We start from the raw sequence: 21,662 nt of genomic DNA, 5'->3' as shown, positions 1-21,662 counted from the left end.
GGGAAAGGGGACATGCACACTCCCGTGGGGAAGAGTGAACAAAAAGGCCCGAATACTTTGCTGGGTGTGACAGCAAGTAGCAAGGTTCATGGATGTAGGCAATTGTGATGGATTTCTTGAAGTTTGGGGACTGGACGGCTAAGTAGCAGAAATAGCGTCATTGTAACGGGCAAGATTTGTGGAGCGATTCGCTGGCATATTGAAAAGGATCCCTGGGGGGGTGGGATTTCTGACAGTAAGGAGTGGCCCACAAAGCATTACTGGTGGAAGGCAAAACTACCATACACGAATTATTCCCATTCATCCCCTCGGGGCGGAAGGAAAAGAAAAGGGATGTACCATTTGGGTGACTCTCATTTAGCCTAAGCCGTTGGCTCAATCATTCTGCAGTGAACTTTTCACTACCCACTAACTGACATTACCTCCTAATTTAATTATTATTTAATTAAATGTGTATTCCGCTCTTCCCGCAAGCAGGCTCAGAGCGGATCACAACAGTGTCAAATATACAATAATGAAACTTGGCAGCATAAATATAAAGTATAGCAAACAAAACAGAGGACTGGTCTCAGCCACCTATACACTACTAGAGGCCCCCCAAGGTGCAAAGAGACCGATTGCAGAAACGATTTTTAATTTTATAATGAAAGCACACGTGCTATTGGTGCAACAATTTAGAAAGAGGTTATCAATTTCGTTCTATTCCATAATTATTTACAAAAATACAAAACCAATGCTTGACAATTCTCACAATGACAATATCTGATCAGGTAATTACTAAGTGCATTTGTCACAAAGTCCAATGTTTAATCTGTTGTTTCTTCCTTTTGCAGGCAAAAGCCATCGGGTGAAGAGGACGGAGAAGACACCACGGAAGCCAAGAGGTGGAACAGAGAGAGGTCTCTCAGGTTGTTGGCAACAGGTGCGCCAGCTGTTATAACAGCCCGTTTCGCGTTGTCTTGCTTTATCAAGCCATTCATTTATCGCATCGTCTTCAATAAATATATTCACAACCCAGCATTGGAAAGTTAGGATGAAGGCAAAAGCCATCGGCCAATGGCCAACTGTCATTATAAAATTAAAAATTGTTTCTGCAATCGGTCTCTTTGGATCTTGGGGTCTTCTAGTAGTGTATAGCATAAATATAAAATCAGCAATATAGTGTGTACGACAGCCGAGCACATATTGCACTACCCATTCTGCTTAAAGAAACCCGTGGGCAGGATGGTCGGTTATAGATGGATACAGAGTTGGAGGAGGGGGACATCCACTCCCCCTATGGCAGGGGGCCAGCGTGGACAATTTCGCCTGCCTAAAAGGATCTCGGGTTAGAAAGACCACTAACCAGCACAGAAAACACTCCCCAGATGGCCTGGAGGCCTGTCTCTGCATAAGGCAGCTTTGCGTACGTGCATCGTGCATCTAAGTCAGCACAGCAAGCTTATATTGGTTGGTTTCTGTTCCATAGAAGGGTTTTGCAAAACGGATGAGAAAAGAAAAAGGAAGGAGGTTCAGAGAGCCAAAGAGGAAAGCCACAGAAGTTACTAGCTGATGAGGCGAGTCAGTATTCTAAACTTACCGACACACTAAACCACATTGCAAAGACAGATAAAAATGAAGGGCACTTGCTGCATCACAGATACTAGAGCTGAGCAAGAACCTGGATTAAATTAAACAACACACCAACAAATTTTACAATGTATAATTCCTTTTAAACCTGAGATATTTTCGCTAAATGGCGTACCAGAAGAAATTGGAAAAGACCAGAAATATTTTATTATTCATGGCGTAACAGCAGCAAGAACTCTATTAGCATCCTTCTGGAAAAGAGCAATAATACCCCGAGAAGAATTGATAGTGAAGATAATGGAAAATACAGAAATGGGCAAATTAACTTCACTAATGAAAGGACAATTAGAAGATTTTTGCAGCCCCATGGATACCATTCTATGATGGGATAAAAAAAAAATATAGCTACTTGAATGTAGTAACTATATGAAGTAACTATATGAAGACTCTACTGTAATGTATTATTAATAATCACAAATGTTTGTTGAAATGATATAGATATAATGATATAAATGATATATAGTGCCCTACTCAGATGAAAAGATATAGATAAGTAGAATTCTAACTCAAGCAGACTCTATGATATATACGGGATATTCCCTTCCTATTTCCCTCCTTGTTCCCCTGCTCCTATATGAGAAAACTAATAAAAATCTATTTTAAAAAAGTAAATTAAAAAACACACCGTAGCAAAAGCTCTTACAGATGAAAGCTCACCTGCTCTGGAGGAGAACTCTGATTAACAATGAACTAAAAAGCCAGCCTGTAGAGCCAGCTTGTGTAGTGGTTAGTGTCACACTAGATCCAATCCCCCCTGCCCCGCCCCCGGCCAGGAAGCTCACTGGCTGACACGGCCCAGGCATCCTTTCAGCCTAACCCTCCTCACAGGGTTGTTGTGAAGACACAAAGGGGGAGGGGAAAGAATCCTGTACAGCATCCTGACCTCCACAGCAGAATAGAAATGCATAGCTAGATCGCTCAGGATTTGCATTACCCTGATATGTCCCAGACAGTCACTGACAACCACAGATAACCTTCTTTCCTCCACCAGTGAAATTGGTTTCTATTGTTCTTCCAGACCAGACAGAAAATGACCACAAGTTACCTATCATGAGGGCAGTGAAAGAGTTACTCATAGACAAAGCGGGGGCTTCTGCAAATCTTGGAGACACCCTAGGTATTTATAAATATAGCATACCTGCTGTAGCATCGTGGCTAAGTGGTTGGGCTGTGAATCAGCACTCTGCTGGTTCGACTCCCACTCCTGCCTTGAGCTCAGCGGGTGGACTTGGGTCAGCCACTCCTCTCAGCCCCAGCTCCCCAGCTGTATTGTGGGGATAATAATAACACTGACTTTGTTCACCGCTCTGACTAGGGCACTAACCTGACTAGAACAGCGGTCTGTAAGTGCACTGTTATTACATTTAAAAAGAATCAGTTCAAGGAGGGGAATCCCAAAGGAGATGGGGAAAATTGGCCTCCTTGAGGTCCTTGCAGTATTCTGGAAGGAAAGATTTGAGTCAGGAGAGGAAAGTGCCTAAGATTTATCCTCTGCCCCCTTGTGATTCCTCACTGGTTCCCCAAATTGATGCAGAAGGGTGCCTGAAAGCCCCTTGAGCACAAATGAGGACAGCTCTTTCTCCAATCCATACCCAATTGCTGCCTGGGGATGGATACAATCAGCTTTGCTGCTAGTGAAAAGGGAAGAAAGGGTCATGTTTGACCACCCAAACAGGCTATGGGATCAGTGGGCATAAAAGCTCTGTGGGATTGGGGGGGGGGCTGCAGTAAGGTGGAGAACTGGACGAGAATCCATGAAAAGCCTTTCGGGATCCAAGCCCTTGAATAAGGAAGAGGTGTACTCCAACACCATGTCACTGTGATTCAAGGAAAATGCACACAAACGCTACTGCTGCTCGACTCATTTAGCTCTTCCCCGCTCCCCCTCTCCTCGCTCCAAGAATCATAGCTGACTGCTAACTCTGATGCGCGACTGCAAGCACACAGGTTAACCAGCGTTGGGGTTCATACATAGAATCATAGGGTTGGAAGGGACCTCTAGTGTCATCTAGTCCAACCCCCTGCACCATGCAGGAAATTCACAACTACTGATACCCCCCCCACACACACCAGTGACCCCTGCTCCATGCCCAGAAGATGGCATAACACCATCAGGATTCTTAGCCAACCTGGCTCGGGGAAAACTGCTACCTGAAAATTGCTACCTACATATTTTGGCTCTTCTTGCTGACTTCTGAAATGCCCCCTCCCAGCTTCCGGCCTCCATCTGCAGGGTGGCTTCCCTCGTCTTTTAAACGCCTGATCCAAGCAAACACAATTCAGCACAAGAAAAACATAGCATCACGGTACTGCCTGTGCAGTTGTGCTTTTTGTTATTATATAACAGCACAGAAGACATGAAGGGAGGGAGGAAGAAACCCAAATTGATGGGTATTCCAGGATCGCCGCAATTCAATAAGGCCCGAGAAAAACTAGGTCACTCTTCTCGGAGAAAACATGAGATTAAGAGGCAGATACAGTGCGGTGCGCAGAATTCACTGGAGATGGGCAATTTGTGCGAGCGTACATTTTTAAAAATGTGTGTTATGTACTGTGAACTCTTTTCGAGAGAAAGGGTAGGTGGCACAGGAATTCTTTGCTCCTTAAAAGAAATGGGGAGATTTCTGGAGGAAACTGCCAAACCCAACAACAGACGAATTAAGGATTAAACCCAAATCTTTGCATGAAGCTCTTAGCAAGCGCTTATCTTATATCATGCCCAGGAATGTTCACAGCGCTTAGTTTTCCTTACAACAACCCTGTAAGGCAGGGGATTAGATTTATCCTGAGATTGTAGAATGAGGCTAAGAAAACAGCTGGTATAAGACTATTAAGTGAGCTCATGGCAATGGTAAAATTTGAACCCTTGATACACTCTGTGCCTTTAACACAGGTGCTGCAAGGAACAATTCACAGGAATGGTTGCCTCCAATCCTTCTACCTTCTTTAATTGAGGTGGGTTTTTATTCCAGGGCACCAACCTGATTTGAGAGATACCAACCCCTTATCCATGCCAAGGATATTTTCTCATTGAAAATTGTAGGTGAATACCTAGGATGGCTCTTTGGGAATGGCACCAGTGTGATGCCTGCAATAGCTGATTGCGTTCTTCACAGTGCGATACCGGCACATGAGTTTTTTGATGCACGCATGCACTCGGGTTCCCAGGTGCCCACCGGTGGGCAAGGACCCCCTAGAGATCACCCACCACTAGCAGGCAACCCAGAAAAGCGCACACTGGGTGCACATTGGGCATGCTCCCCACAGGGCGCAACGACATCACTTCCTGAAGTGACGACATCGTGTTGGCCGTGGGCATCCTCCCATGCTTTGCTGGGGCCAAACAGGCCAGAATTAGCCCCCGCAAAGTGCAGGAGCATGCCCATGATGATGTCACTTCCAGTGTGATGACATCACTCCTGGAAGTGACATTATCATGCATGCACTGGGAGTGTAAAGGGAAACATGCTGGAGGAATGAGGAAAGTGGTGTCCCCCCTCCCGCTGGGAGGGTATAGTAAGGTTGCCAGGTCCAGGCTAGGAAATTCCTGGAGATTTGGGGGGTGGAGCCTGGAGAGGGCAGAGTTTGGGGAGGAGAGGGGCCTCAGAATCGTATAATGCTATAGAGTCCACCCTCCAAAGCAGCCATTGTCTCCAGGTGAAGACAATGAAGATCAGGTGAAGACATCTGGAGATCAGTTGTAATTCCGGGAGATCTCCGGCCACCACTTGGAGGCTGGCAACCCTAGGGTATAGGGACCTGACAACCCTAGTGCGTGCACACACAGAGTCAATGGAAGGACAGAGGGCTTAATCCAGCAAGGGTTCACCCCAAGAGAGCTGGAGACAACAAGGTCAGGCACATAAAAAGGCCAGCAGGCCTACAGAAGAGAAACACTATATTTATCAGAGCTGCCACTATGAGTCTAAGAATAGCACAAATAGTGCTTGTTTTGTAACCTGTAGGTACAGCGGGAGGAAGGAGACGATCAAAGCACATCAACCCCCCCCCCCCCAGACAGGTGAGGTGATCAAAAAGGGACGGCTAGACTTTGGGTGCCAAAGGAAAAGTAAGTGGACGTTTTCTAGGAAAGGAGGCAACCAGAGGCTTCGCTTCCCGCCTGATCTTTTTAACGGAAGATGCTGAGACCTTCTGCAAGCAAACCACATGCGTTACCACTGAACCACGGCCCATTCCAAGTGGAAGGTGCCCACACCAGGTCAGACCCTTGATGTGCCCGGCAGTGGCAGCAGTTCCCCAAGATCTCCAATAGAGGTTTTCCACACTAACCCTCTGCCCCAGAAGTGTGCTGGGTGACCTTGGGCCAGTCACACCCTCTCAGCCTAACCTACCTCACAGGGTTGCTGTGAAGATAAAACAGAAGAGAACAATGTAAGCCGCTTTGGGTCCCCGTTGAGGAGAAAGGCGGGGTATAAATGGAGTAAATAAATAAACATCCCTTTTAAAACTAGAGACATTGAGGACTGAACCTGGGACCTTCCTACGTGCCAGCCTGGTGCTCTGAGCCACGCCCATCACATGCCAGATTGACAGGTGAAGTCACAAGACCAGTGCCGATGTCTTCAGTGACCAGTGCCGATGTCTTCAATAGTAAACAAATTTTGGAAGTGACATCCAAAACCCTAAAGGATAAATATGCATTCGATTTAGTATACTTTTATCCCGATTCTCTTTCAAGGAGCTCAGGGCAGTGAACATTGATCTCCGTTCCTCCATTTTATCCTAACAACAACCCTGTGAGGTAGGTTAGGCAACGAGTGTCACACAACAAGCTTCGCAGCAGAAAGGAGATTTCCACCCAGCTCTCCCAGATCCTGCCCTGCCCTGGATAGCCCAGGGGGGCCCGATCTCGTCAGATCTCAGAAGCTAAGCAGGGTCGACCTTGGTTGGTAATTGGATGGGAGACCTCGAAAGAAGACCAGTGGTTGCAGAGGCAGGTGGTGGCAAATCATCTCTGCTAGTCTCTTGCCATGAAAACCCCACCGGAAAGGGGGGGGTGTTCGCCATAAGTCAGCTATGACTTGAGGGCACTCTCCTCCACCACCACTCCCGGATCCTAGTCTGACATTCAAACCATGCTGGCTTAAATGTGAAGATTCATATTAAAATGTGGATATGAAGATTCGTACTTTGACCTCCAGAGAAATGCGAGTTTTCACATTTCATTCTACTGACCTCCAGTCTCCAGTCCACACAGGGCCATTTTGTACAGTACTACATCACGTGAAGGAACTGTATCCCTAAGCCACCCTCTGGGTCCCATCATCCTGGTGTTACTGAATACAATGCCATAGGCCCGTGACTCCAAGCCGCCATGGTTTGGGTGAAAATGAGCTTAAATCTTTGGCTCCTCCATGCCCCCGTTTCCTCACAATCAAAAGAGAATGCAGACGTCTCTCCTTGCCACACCTACGTATCTTCTAGTACTCCCTTCCGAGTTCTTGGCAAAAGGCATAAACATGCGCGGCACACAGCTGCAGCACTCCCCTCGCCGACTGGCACAAGACTGAGTTGGCAGCTGAGACTATTCAGCGACAGAACAGACGGTGGCGGATCGCACAGCGCAAGGCCAGCAGCCGGACCCACACGAGCCGTCACTGACAGGAGATTTGGGGAGACTTGCACAAACAGCTTGTCAGAAGCACAGCCTATGAAGCGATGCTCGAAACATGAGCCTTCTGGGGTTTTGCAAACATTACTGTCATAAGGACAAAGAAACTATGCCACATTCTGCAGGAGCTCAGAACCTGAAATGCCTTTTAATGTTCTGAATTCTGCCGAGCACACACACCACCCAGTCAATGGCACGGTGTCGACCGGCTGTTCTGTTCTTGGCAGTCCACACGAGACAAAAGGGACCAACCAGCTTCCCATCCTGGTACCACAATTTGCGAGACTTGCTATCTAAATCTGGGATGGTGGACTTTCTTTATCAAATGAATGTCCTGGGCAATTTCCCCGCCCCGTTTATTCTATTTGTGTTCCCGAACAGTGCTTGAAGTGTGCAAACATGGCAGCTAAACAGGGTGGGCATCACGACGCTTGTGTGAATTGTTGCCAGAAAGTTTGTTTTTGTAAGATATGTGGATAGAGTGCCAGGCTGAGATCCCCAGTCATCCATTAAACTCACCGGGTGACCCTGGAGCGATAATTTTCTCGTAGTCCTACCTCATCGGACTGTTGTGAGGATAAAACAGAGAGGGGAACTCCTCAATAACTTGGAGGAAGAGTGGATATAAATATCAATCCATAGGGGCACGGAGAGTCTTAGCACATTCTTATATTGGAGCTGGCTTTTAAATTAAAAAATAAACAGGGATGAGTGCAGATACTGAAGCAACTTGAGACAGTTTAGTGCCAGTGCCAAGCATGGTGTAGTGGTTAGCATTGGACTATGGTACAGGAGACACGGACGCAGATTTCCACTGTGAAATTTCCAGGCTGATATTGCTCAGACACATTGTCTCAGAGCCAAGCTACAAGAGACGAATTACACGAGGAGGAGCACGTGAAGGGAGTCAGAACGTTAGCCGAGAAGAAGTTTTAAAAGAGATCGGCGTTGTCAATTTCCCCTCTCTACAGAGCCAGCAAAGATGGCTCCTCAGAGGGTTTGTAAATTTCCTCTTCCTTTCTTAGAAGGGGAAGTGAAACTGACAGAGCCTTCTGGAGGCAAAGAGGAAATTAACAAATCCTCTGAGCAGAGATCTCCCTGGCTCTGTACAGAGGGGAAATTGACAAAGCCTTCCGATCTCTTTTAAAACTCAGCTTCCTGGCTAACATTGTGACTCCCTTCACGTGCTCCTCCTCCTGTAATTTGTCTCTTGTAGCTTGGGTCTCAGTCTAACCTGCCTCATATGGTTGTTGTGAGAATAAAACAGAAGACAGAATTATATATGCTGCTTCAAAATTCCTTGAAGGAAGGGCCTGGTAAAAATGCATAAAGTAAATGAGGGATCCCGTAGTATGGCAATCAAAAAGTAAGGATGAACTCAATCACTAACAATTTGCAAAGTTTATTTGTACCCCCCGCCACCAGTGCTCAAGGTGGGCCACCCTCCCCTCCGGAGCAGAAAAGTTCCATTCTGAACTGATCCAAGTAAGCACTCGGCCAAATCGAACGCTTGCCATCTGCCTCTTTGAAAGAAGCTCGGAGCCAAACTAGATGCTGTAATAAACTCAGAATTGCTGCTGCACCTTTTAAAATTTGGCCCGATACAGAAATGCAGCAGAATCGAGTGGCAGCAGTGTGGTGTAGCAGTTAGAGTGCTGGACTCTCCTGGGAGATCTGGGTTCCGATTCCAGATCTGCCGCAGAAGTTGCAGGTTGACTTTGGGTCTCCCATGCTCTCTCAGCACCGACTCTTATCTTACAGGGTTATTGCAAGGATGAAACAATGGGAGTGAGAACCACATATGTGGCCTTGAAAGGCGGGATAAAAACATTTCGGGGAAGGGGGTTGAATGGATCACACTGCTGCTGACTAATAAGGCAGGGGACCAGATTTTAAACTCTCCCCAGCTTTAAAATAAAGAACCTTTGTGTGACACATTTCTTTTTGTAAGGGGGTGGTTTGTTATTTGCAGAAAGCATGCAAAAAATGATTCCCCAGGGCTGCTTACACGGCTGCAAATGTTTGAAGGGGGGTGGTCTTCCCCCTTTAAACCACAAACACAATAGGAAGCCCTATTTTGATTAGCAAAACTGAACTGGAGTTGGTGGAGGTACCTCTCCTTTACAGCCCAAATCCAAATCCAGTAGATTGCTGCTTAGAGATAAACGGAGATCGGCAATCTCTATCAGGTTCGTTTGTGGGGTGGTGTTAGGCACAGGACATCTGGGGCAGCTCTTCGGCATCCCACGTCCCTGCATCACCACCCTGCAGCCAGCTGCCCCCACCCTCCTGCTACCCTGAAGCCCTCATGCAGAATTGCAGCGGCTTCACTCAGGCAGCGGTCAACGATCCCATGTGCTACCTTGAGACTCTGGAAGCATGGGGGCAGTCAGAAGATGTGCCGGGGGGGGGGGAGCAGCAAGCTGGCAGCGTGGGCCATGCAGGGAGGCATCTGCCCAAGACCCTGTGTCATGTGGGCAGAGGTACCTGCCCAGCCCACTGCGCAAGCCCAGAAGTGGGCGAGGAGAAAAGAGGTGCCCATCTGACCAAGTAGAGAGAAAGGCACCTTGCCCAGCCAAGCCCCACATGGCTGGCAAGACTGGCATGCTTTGGAGCTGGATCTTTCTCCTTCCCTCCTTTGCGGGGCAAGCCCAGGGCCACCCACAGTAGTTCTGGGGCCCTACTTGCAAATTCTGCCCAGGGTGACAACGGCCACCCTCTGTTTGTGGCCTAAGAAAAGTCAAGGACTGTGCCTCCATGCTCCATGTATTGTTCTTCGTTAAAATAGCTATTTTATGGGACCCCCTATTGTTTGAGAAACAATTAATTAAACTTAGCTTTACAACAGCCCTGTTGGATATCATCTTATAGTACGGAAGAGCTGTAAGCCTTAACTGAGGCATTAAAGCAGGCAATGAACAAATCAGAGAGACTTGGCTTCTAGTTTGTGCTTCAGGGAAGTGTGTGCGTGGCGGTGGTGGGGGTAAGTCACAGACTGTTCAAGCGTGCAATTGTTCTGAGAAAAGCGAAAGGTCAGTTCGACTGGGCTGTGTGCAAGCAGAAAGAGGGAGATGGGGAAATGATTGGCCTGGGATGAATCTTCAAGGGCATTTCACGTGGATTAATTACTCCTTTGTAGTCTTCGACCTTCTTGCTAGTCTCATAATGAAAAATAATCCAAAGTAGTAAACTATTCTCCACACACATGATTCCAATTCACATTCAGCTATAAAATGGGGAATTTATGCCGTTTGTGACACGGTGGGAATTCACTTGATGGGGTTGCCAGCTCCAGGTTAGGAAATTCCTGGAGATTTTGGGGGCGGAGCCTGGGGATTGCAGGATTTGGAGAGGGGCAGGACCATGGCTGGGTATAACGCCATGGAGTCCACCTTCCAAGATAGCAATTTTTACCAGGAAAACTGATATCTCCCCCCTGGAGATCCGTTGTAATCTTGGGAGATCTCCAGCCACCACCTGGAGGATGGGAACCCTATCACTCAAACACAGAGGAATCTCACTGGACGATGAAATTCTTGTTCTTTAAAATGTGCCATACCACAGTTGTGGAAGAGGCCTGGGAGAAAGAGAACTCTGCTTAATTCAAGTTAAGATTGCCAGGTTCTGGACTAGGGAAAAGGACTTTGCTTCAACAGCCTCCAGCTTGTGGGAAAGTTTCTAGGCCTAGTGATTAGACAGAGGTTTGAAAGTGATAAAAAAAATGTATTAGAAAGGACAAGGCTATGAATTTGGCTTTACCTTTAGAAGCTTCCTGCCCGTCCCACATGAGATTGGTTTTCAGACTTTCTACTTTCAAGCTTTGTCTCAAATATCATAGCAAATCAGGTTTGGGAAGCCTCCTGTCCAAGATTCCTGCTACTCAGTACCTGGTTAATAACAGTAACAACAACATTTGATTTATATACTGCCCTTCAGGACAACTTAATGCCCACCCAGAGCAGTTTACAATGTTATTATTATCCCCACAACAATCACGCTGAGAGGTCAGTGGGCCTGAGAGAGCTCTGATTGACTCAAGGTCACCCAGCTGGCTTCGAGTGGAAGAGTGGGGAATCGAACCCAGTTCTCCAGATCAGAGTCCTGCCACTCTTAACCACTACACCAAACTGGTTCTCATGGCAGATGTCTGTCTTTTCTCCACACCTACATATATGGCATGAATTTAGGTTAAAAAATTATTAATAATATTTGATTTATATACTACCCTTCAGGACAACATAACGTCCACTGAGAGCAGTTTACAAAGTGTGTTATTATTATCCTCAAGAGACTCACCCAGTGAGGTGGGTGGGGCTGAGAGAACTCTGAGAGAGCTGTGACTGAACCAAGGTCACCCGGCTGGCTTCAAGCAGAGGAGTGGGGAATCAAACCTGGCTCTCCAGATTGGAGTCCTGCCGCTGTTAACCACTACACCAAACTGGCTCTATTTTATTTATTTCAAACTATTATAGAGGCACTCAAAATGAGGGATATGGTGATGTGCCAACAGCAGTGGACTGGCAGGAAAAAATGGCCCTGGACAAGAGGCCCACCCTGGCACCATTCGCCAAAAGAGGGAGGGAGAAAGAGCCAGCCCGCCAGCCCTGCATGCACGAGGCTCAGCTGTGTGGCGCTTTCCCCTCATGCTGTGGCTTGGCTGGGCAGCACCCATCCTGCCACTGAACTGGTGGGTTGGGCAGGCCATCAGTGTGCCAGGAAAAGTCCTGATTGATGGCGATGATGGTCAATCCACCTTTGTGTGCCAAGAAACAAGACAGAGCATGTGCCGAGTGCCTTGCCCTCATGCTGGGATCAAACCTGGTTCTCCAGAGTAGAGTCCCGGCACCGAACTTGCTCTGGTTACCACAGAGACTGCCAGTGTGGCCTGGTGGTTAGAGTGCTGGGCTATGAACGGGAAGCCCGTTTGAATTCCACTTTGCCATGGAAGCTTGCTGGGTGATCTTGGGCCAGCCACACCCTCTCACTACTTCACAGGGTTGTTGTGAGGATAAAATGGAGGAGAGGAGACTGATGTAAACTGCTTTGGATCCCCACTGGGGGGAAAGCCGGATTACAAATCAAGCAATACATTTTATTTCTGTCATTTAAAAGATTTATATCCCATCTTTCGGACCTTCCACTCCAAACAATTGGTCAACAAACCAGGACTAGAAGCTACAGTTTGAAGTGGGTTCACCGACAAAGGAAGAGAGGCTGAGACAAGAAAAGCTAAACAAAAAGGATTGTTCGGGATCTGAAAGAACTCCAGCTAATTTTGGGGAGGGGGGATGGAGGTTTTCTGGAGGGGTGGGGAACCTCTGACGCATCACTTGCTCTGGAGTAAAAGCCTGCAGGCTTGTTTCTCTGAGGACGGAGCGAGCGGCATCAAAGTAAACAGCTGCTCTGCACACAAGGCAATCTGTATTAATCTGTCTGTCTGTCTGGATCACTTCCACTTATGGCTTCTCTGCAGTGGGTTCGGCAGAAAGCAACAGATGGCCCCGCTTTGTGAAAACAAGCAAGGGACAGAAAAAGGGAAAGAGGGTGGGGTACATCTGCTTTGCCCCTCCAGAAAAAAAACACAGGGTTGCCACACGCCTGCTCCCAGGAAGGCTCTTCTGCTTTTAACAGCTGTGCATAAAAAGATATCCTCCGGGATGCAACAATAAGAGACAACTGTTGAATTTCTGCCTTTCATGCAACTGATCAAACTGCCTCCTGCCCCCCAAGTGTTGTAGGAGAAACTGAAGGTGTCTGGAGCTTTATGGGGAAACGAAAAAGAACAGTGTAGGTCCAGAAGGCAGCCCTCATTCATTGCTTTGCCTTTCCTTCCTTCCTTCCTACCACGGTCATAGCACTTTCAGGCTTGAGGTCTAGAAACTTAAAATAAAAAAAGAAATAATCCAGTCCTGTCAGCAGCCCCAAATCCACAAAGAGCCACTGAGGCCCTCTGATTAATGTCTAATCGATCATTGTAACCCATTTTAACTACCCATGGAGCTCTCCTTTCCCCCATTTTATCCCAAATAACCATTTCACAACTTAGGTCATGATAAAAGAAAGTCAGGTGGCTTGAAGTCATCCAGTGTGTTGAACCAGTGCACATGATATTAGTCACAATAATAAAGATACTCTAGAAAACAGATAACGAGTCAGCACACCATCAATGTATACCATAAAGAAATTCAACCCAAATGATTGGGTTTTACTTTGTATTTTTTACTTTGCCATTTTTTTACAAAGTATTTTTTACTTTGCCGTTTCTCGGCTCACAATAACAGAAATGTATTTTAAAAGTCATGACCCCGCCTCCACAATTAATGTTCCTCATCTGCTTGTCTCAGCAAGCTAGGCTATAAATGAAGTAAGTAAATAAGTTAACTGTCAAACCAATACTTTCCCCTCGATCCTAAAACCCACCTTTCGGCAGCAATGGTGGAACCTCGTAATTCTGAGGGGCAAAACTGCAAAGCCGTTCCTCTCTCCTTTCTAAACCGTCACTTTAAGTATCTTTATACCACTATTTCAACACAGCGTGTCTACAAGGCAACTTTCAAACTCTCTAACCTATGGAGCCAATCGGATCTGAACTCCAACATTTCCAAGTGAATAATTAAACACAGGTCAGTTAACAAAAGACATTTGATGGCCCCCATTTTAACCAATTCTGTAAAGGTACAGGAATTTAACATTTGTAGCAAAGTTCTTCCCTAGATCCTTCTAGCCTATATTTCAGCTTGATTCTCTCCCACTCCAGCCTCCAGTTCCCATCTCAATCATATTCTCTACCTCTTTGCACCCATCAGGTTCATCTTTAAAGCAGAGGAGAAACTGAGCCTGTCAGTACTAGTAAGAAAATGGTAAGAAAGTGGTATCCTCCCAGCTTCTGTTTTCAGCCCCCCTGAGAGATACAAAGATTGGACAGAGACCTGATCTCTTGTATATACTGTACATTGCCTAGCACCCCGTAGCATCTTAAAGACCAACAAAATTTCCAGAGGATAAGCGTTCGAGGGTCAAAGCTCCCTTTGTCAGATATCTGAAGAAGGGAGCTTTGTCTCTACCCTGGAAATCTTGTTGGTCTTTAAGGTGCTACTGAAATAAAATCTTGCTCTTCTACTGCAGACCAACCCGGCTACCCACCTGAAACTATCACTCATAGCAGCAACTCCTAGAAATAACAAGTCCACCCATCCAAGGTCACCCAGGAGCCCAGAGGACAGAACAAAGAGTCTCAGCAACAAACCACTGGACTATCCTTCCTCACATTCTCATAGAAAAAAAATTGGTGGCAGTGAAGTTGGTTCAGAGAATGAAAAGCTCTTTTGTTGTTGATTGAAACCCCAGGTATGTCATACAGCTGCTCTTGAGTGGCTGCTTGGGGGAATACGTGCATAGCAACATCCAAGGAGAGGCTGTAGCTTAGAGGAAGAGCTCGTGCCTTGCATACGGAAGGCGCCCAGTTCAATCCTGGGCGTCTCTGCTTCAGTATCTCAGGTAAGCAAATACTGAGAAAGGTCCTTCTCTGCCATAACCGTTTCCATTTAGAAAAGACTGTACTGGCCTATGTGGTCCTGTGTTCTGAAAAGAAGCTTCAAACATGCAAATGGTTCAAAGGCTAAGTATCCTAAAGATCCGACTCTGTATTAAGAAGGTTCTTAAGTGTGCACAGAGCCATAGGTACACTTTGCAGGCAAGCAGCTCCAGATTCTCTGTGAGAAACACGTATAACACATTGAGCTCCTGGAATAACATCTGATTGACAGGTAGTTGGTTCAACCCTGGTTCATCTTTAGGGGGGCTGCAGCTCAGAGTTAGAGCTTCCGCTCGGCTTTCAGAAGGTCCTAGGTTCTCAAGTTCTCCCACATCTCATAGTTCAGGTGAGACCCTGGAAAGCTACTGGTAGGCTGAGTAGACAATACTGACCTCGGTGGACCGGATCCGATTCAGTATAAGGCAGTTTCATGTGTTTTTCGTCACATGAAAACCTTCTCGGCTTGAGACCTCGGACAGCTGCTGACTGTCAGAGCGGACAATTCCAAGTGAGAAGGACCTCGAGATTGACCGTGTGGAGGGTGGTTTCATATGCAAGGAAAGTGGGAGAAGGAGGGGTGGATGTTTGGAAGATCAGAAGATGAAGTGGAATAGTTTGGAAGCAACAAGATCAGCAGCTCTAGGGAATCTGTCCCCTTAGGAAGACTTGTAAGGTCTTTAGGGGTTCCTGTCCATTTCAATTCCACAGGAAGTTTGATTGACAACTGTCAAAGGAGAATCTGTTCTTGATTACTGGGATGCTTTCTCATTCTACCCTGCCTCACAGGACTGTTGTGGGGATAAAGTGAGGGAGTAAAAATATAGTATGCTGTTCCTCGAAGGAATCCAAATGGAAAGTGTTGCCCCTTTTGTAGGACTCAGCCTACCAAAATCCCCTTTGGAAGCCTCTAGGATCGGATATCCTGATGCATGTGGTTATTCCACCAGCAAGGGTGGGGGGGAAACATTCTGCACATACTCAAAAGGCACACTCCCGTTATTAGCACAAATAGCACCGCTTGTACATTTCAAGTATTCTGAGTACAGGAAAAGGGCATGGTGCATTTCTTTCACCTCTGTGTACACAGACCCAAAACACCTTTCTGCAGAATCCTACCAATGCAGTCTGGGCAAGCGTCGGGGAGATTTGCTCCTGCCAGGCTGTCCTCAGCTATAGTGATATTTTTTTCCTTTGCCAGAACAGCAAACAGTACACATCCAGTTATACAGCAGAAAGGAATGCCTCACAGGCATTGGAAATGTTCTTTGACGCTGTAAGGAAATACCTGCCCTTGTCCTTGCTGCTTATTATACTAATCTCACACTATGTAATCCGCCTTGAGTCTCAGTGAGAAAGGCGGACTATAAATGACATAGATAGATAGATAGATAGATAGATAGATAGATAGATAGATAGATAGATAGATAGATAGATAGATAGATAGATAGATAGATAGATAGATAGATAGATAGATAGATAGATAGATAGATAGATAGATGATAGGGCTCTTGGTCTCTGTAACTCTGCCACTGATAATCAACCCTGCCCCTAACATCAAAACCACATCCTGAAATCAGTTCCCTGGACTAGGGAGTCCTGGAAACTAGCTTGTCTATAGTGTACAAATGGCAGACAGCGCACACAACAAAGGAAGATGCATGTATGGCCTGGATCTTTGGGGTGTGTATATAATGCACGCCCTATGCTTGCATTTTATGTGTACACAAACACACCATTCCCTTTTTGTGGCCACCCCACACGGGGATAGTAAGAAGGGCATTACCCAAGAGAAGACTTTTTACTTAGTTGTACGGTACTGGACAGCTCAGTATATGGATGTGCATAAACGCTCCCGTGACACCAAAGATGTCAGCTGCTCTTGAGAGTTCAGTGAGTCAGCCCTCCCTCCCAACCCTCCCATAGCAGAGTCCACTTATGAAAGAGCCAGCATGCCATGATTAGAGTGCAGACTAGGATTCGGGAGACACAGGTTCAAATCCTGACTCTGCCATACAAGCTCACTGGATGACCTTGGCCACTTTCTCTCTTAGCCTAGCCTACCTCACACGGTTGTTATGAAGATACAATGAAGGAGAGGAGAATGCTGCTTTGCGTCCCCCACCGAAGCAAAGCGTGGGCTACAAATGGTTTAAATGAATAAATATATGTACAGTCAATCCCATCTGCACACCTCTGCCCTAGATTATCGTTCTTGGACACTATATTTTATTTTAAACATGTATTAGACGCTTTTCTGCCATGCAGGAATTCAAGGCAACTTACAAGATAAATAAAATAACAATAACATGTATTCCTTACTGAGAGCCAAGGGGGATTACACAGCGCAAGTGAAAATACAACATAATCTACAGCTAGGACGTTCACTGAGCAAAATACAATTATGAACAACAGTTAGGCCATTCAGTGAAAGAGACACAATAGTGTACGGTAGCAGAAAATTTGAAAAACGAGCATAGAGCCGAGCACAGAGATGAAATCTTTCTGAAGCAAAGCATAACTAATTTACATGGCATGTTTGGCAATGTGGAAACTCCCTAGCAGGCACATGTTTACAAAAGTACACTAAAAAAAGTCCAGAATTTAAAAACAGTTTAAGACTGCCAGTAACTAGGGAAAAAAATAAGTTCATTAAAATCAGTTCTAAATAACACCTTGTTCAGCTGCCTCCTAAAGAACGTAAAGAGTCCAGTAGCACCTTTAAGACTAACCAACTTTACTGTAGCATAAGCTATCGAGAATCACAGCTCTCTTCGGCAGATGCATCTGACCAAGAGAGCTGTGGTTCTCGAAAGCTTAAAAAGGTAACGGTGCAAGCATCGAGTCATTACTGACCCGTGGGGGGGTGTCACATCACAATGTTTTCTTGCCAGACTTTTTGTCACGGGGTGGTTTGCCATTGCCTTCCCCAGTCATTTACACTTCACCCCCAGGAAACTGGGTACTCATTTTACCGACATCGGAAGGATGGAAGACTGAGTCAACCTTGAGCCGGCTACCTGAACCCAGCTTCTGCCAGGATCGAACTCAGATCGTGAGCAGAGCTTGGTCTGCAATACTGCTGCTAACCCTCTGCGCCACGAAAGCTTATGCTACAATAAAGTTGGTTAGTCTTAAAGGTGCTACTGGACTCTTTACTATTTTGCAACTACAGACTAACACGGCTAACTCCTCTGCTCCTAAAGATCGACAGTCAGGGGATCAGACATACCTCAAAGAAGAAATTATTCCATAATCATGGGATGGCCACAATACGTAAGAGTATCTTGGAATGTAGGGGATAGATAAGTGGGCATACAGATGTGGCTGGCTGGCACAGACTATATTCCAGAGAGCCCTGGCACAAACCCAGTTCTGTAGCACAATCCACAAGTCCCTTAAGCAGCTGCCTGCAGCTGAACAAGGCTGAACACAGGCGACATTTCCAGCAACACCAGTGAGCAGTTTGCAACTAGCATGGTGGGACACCTCCATCCCCAACAATGTGCAAAGCACATGCGATGTTCGTGATCTCATCACCCAGCCAAAAGCAGGTGGAAGATATTTTTTATTGTAAGAAAGGTAAATCGATTTCAAGGGGCTATGAAAGGCATTGAATTATACAATCCTGACCACAGCAAAGAACTGGAACTCAGACATCTGCAGAGCAATAAGATAAAACAAGTGCATAAGCACCATAAACACAGAGAGTTGCCTTGGTCTGTCAATTATAACTGGAAGCAAAGACTCTCCGGTGACTTAAGCAGAGGTCTTTTCCTTTGTCCGCTACTGGATCTTTTTAGCTGGAGATACCAGGGATTGAACTTGAGACCTTCTGCGTGGCAAGTAGATGCTCTCCCCCTGAGCCACAGCCTCTCCCTTAAACAGTAACCGCACACCCTAACCTCTATCATCTGGCTGGTAGTGTGGTCACAAGTACAGCTAGAATGGACTCTCGTGCACACTTGGGAGTTTACAAACCTTTTCACTAATGTTTCCTTGATGGCTTCAAAAAAGGCAGCCCTTTAAAAATGTCCCATTGGATGATCAGCTAGCCAAATCCAACCATTTTCAACTTGTGTGTGTTTTTAAATTGCCAGCAGAACTGGGTAAACCGGTGGGGAAAAAACTTTTTGAAACTGAAGGCAGACATGTAAGTTAGAAGCAAGTACAATTCCCACGTGGCTAAGGAGAGATTTGATGCCTCCTGGTTTTTTGGGTAGAGGCTTCTCAGATAATTCCTACTCATCAGGATCTATACCATCCCCCGCCACCTAAAACCTCGCCTCAATTCTGGTGGTGCCAGAACTGGCTGCCCTTACTTACAGGGCGAAGGAAAAGGCACTCTAAACCTTCTCAGAAGCCGTCTTCTTATTGCTACCTTCCAGTATTCTCTTGCTGAACCATGGTAGCCTCAACACAGGCAAAGCCCAGATTCCTAAGGGATTTCCCTGGGACAAGAGTAGAGACGAGCAGGGGACCGGCCCATTCTCACACTCCCAGAGCCACAAACTGAGGTGAAGGACCCCCCCCCCTGCCAAAAGGTGGTTGGAATAGCCAGCGACAACTCCATGGCCCGCAGGATATAAGCTTTCAAGAGTCAACGCTCCGTTTAAGGTCTCGGGGATCTCCTCTCCTGCTTGTATCTGAAGAAGGGAGTGTTGACTTTCGAAAGCTGACCCCAGCGGAAAAATCTTGTTGGGACACAAATCCTACTCCCCTATAACTTGTAATCCTTTTTCTGTGTTGCTTATAGTAACTGTGTATAGTACAGCGGTAGCGGCAGACTGTGACGTTAAGTCATAGCTGACTTATGGCAGCCCCACAGAGCTTTCAAGGCAAGAGACTAACAGAGGTGGTTTGCCATTGCGTGCCTCTGCAACCCTGGTCTTCCTTGGAGGTTTGCCATCCAATTACTAACCAAGGTTGGCCCTTTTCAGCTTCTCAGATTTGATCGGGTTTGCTTAGGCTACCCAGGTCATAGTATAGTATAGTATAGTATAGTATAGTATAGTATAGTATAGTATAGTATAGTATAGTATAGTATAGTAATAACTGCTTTCTGTATTGCTTATAATATGATACTTTGTGCCCAGTCGCATTGCTCTTATGCTGCCCACGGGACTGCAATCTGGCTCCCCTATACCGTATAATCCCCTTTCTACATTGCTTAGAGAAAACCTTGCCTTTCATACTTTGTGCCCAGCTGCACAGTTCCTCGGTTGCCTTTCGCCGCCCCCGGGACTGCAATCCCGCTCTTCCACTGCAGTCCAGCAGGGCGACCCACCCGAAACTGCGGCCCGCGCGGGGATTCGAACCCAGGACCCCAAGGGCACCCTCGCCACCTGTCCACTTTCCCGCAACCCCTCCGTTGCCTGTTCCGGCGCTCCGGGATGGGGGAGCGACTCCGAGCATCCCTTCACCCGCAAGCCCCCCACCGTCTTAGCAACGGCCAAGCGGGGCTGCAGCGCCCGCAGCCTCGCTCCGGGTTTTTCGGAGCGCCGTCCGAATGATTCGGAGCATGTTCGGAAAAGTTCGTTTCGCTCCCTTCCCGCCTCCGCTCACTCACCCCTGCGGCACAGCACGCCGAGCAGCAGCAGCAGCAGCAGCGCCGGGCGCATGGCGCGCGTGGTGGCGGGCCGCCGCGCCAGCCCTCCCCTGCGCCAAGGCAGACGCGCTCCGGCCCCGGCACGGAGCCCTCCGCCCGGGCTTCTTCCCCCCGCTTTGTCCCCGGAGCTCAGCGGCGCGCCGCTCCCCGGCCGGGCCCCTGCAGTCCCGGCGCCGCGGCGAAGCGCTCTCCCGGCCGGCTGCCCGCGGAGCTCCCCGGCGCTCGCCCGCCGCTGCCCGCCTGGCGCATCGATGCTCCTCCGCTGCCGCCGCCGCTTCGAATGGAGCCCGCGAGCCGCTGCCCGGCGACCAGGCGGTGCGGGGAGGCGGCGGCGCCCGATTGGCCCGCTTGGCCCAGGGCTCCCCCACGGGCTGGCCCGGCTCGCCAGCGCCCATTGGCCCGCGCCGCTGTCGGTCTGCCGGTGTCCCACCCACTCGCCCCCTCCCCTCTGGAGCGGAGATGCTCTGCGGAGCTGGCCCGGAGGGGTCCTGCGCGGGGCATGGGGAGGGGGCTGGGGCCCTCTGCCTTCTCGGAAGGGCTGCATGGGATTGAGGGAGGCTGCCAGGCTGCCTTCTTGCTTGGCTTGCCAATCTCCAGGTGGGGCCTGGAGATCTCCTGGAGTTGCAACGCATGACTGCTTTGGAGGGCGGACCCCAGGGGGTTCTGCCCCGCTGAGGCCCCTCCCCAAAGCCTTAGACTCTGGTCTAAGCCCATTGATTTCTATGGGCTTAGTCTAGAGTAACTTTTCTTAGGATTGCTCTATTAATTTTGTATACCTGGTCCTATAGTGTTGTCCATTGGATGTCCTATACTGTATGATTACACACCCCTCTTTTGCGTTATGCAAACTGCCTTGAGCCTCAGTGAGAAAGGCAGACTGCAGATAAGCTAAATAAATCTGCTAAAGAAATAAGAGATTTGGGAGGAAGATTTTGAACCTGGGGGTCTCAGATCCAATTCTGACAAACAAAAACTACTAATCAACATACAAAAAATACACAATACAGAAATAAAACAACAAAAACGAACAATCTAAACTAAAAGATCCAGAGGAGTTAGCCGTGTTAGTCTGTAGTAGCAAAATCAGAAAGAGTCCAGTAGCACCTTTAAGACTAACCAATTTTATTGTAGCATAAGCTTTCGAGAATCAAGTTCTCTTCGTTTGTATCATGTTTGTATCATGCATCTGACGAAGAGAACTTGATTCTCGAAAGCTTATGCTACAATAAAATTGGTTAGTCTTAAAGGTGCTACTGGATTCT

At 47.3% G+C, this 21,662-nt stretch overlaps 1 protein-coding gene across 3 annotated transcripts in view; it reads right to left on the bottom strand.

Annotated features, from left to right (window-relative positions):
• PODXL (podocalyxin like) overlaps positions 1-20,617 on the bottom strand; it is an 81,986-nt gene extending 61,369 nt beyond the window's left edge. The window contains exon 1 of one of the 3 annotated variants that reach the window (XM_054989356.1): positions 20,362-20,617. In XM_054989356.1, the coding sequence (XP_054845331.1) occupies positions 20,362-20,413 (52 nt within the window). In that variant the 5' untranslated portion in view covers positions 20,414-20,617. Of the gene's footprint in view, positions 1-11,020; positions 11,101-20,361 lie in introns of those variants that run through there. The other 2 variants (XM_054989355.1, XM_054989357.1) reach the window with 2 other exon arrangements.
• Between the last annotated feature and the right edge of the window lie 1,045 nt (positions 20,618-21,662).

The sequence above is a fragment of the Eublepharis macularius genome, chromosome 9, assembly GCF_028583425.1.
Source record: "Eublepharis macularius isolate TG4126 chromosome 9, MPM_Emac_v1.0, whole genome shotgun sequence".
In the NCBI taxonomy this organism is placed as follows: domain Eukaryota; kingdom Metazoa; phylum Chordata; class Lepidosauria; order Squamata; family Eublepharidae; genus Eublepharis; species Eublepharis macularius.
The sequence above is the reverse complement of the archived record's forward strand: the minus strand, read 5'-3'. Positions and strand labels throughout refer to the sequence as shown.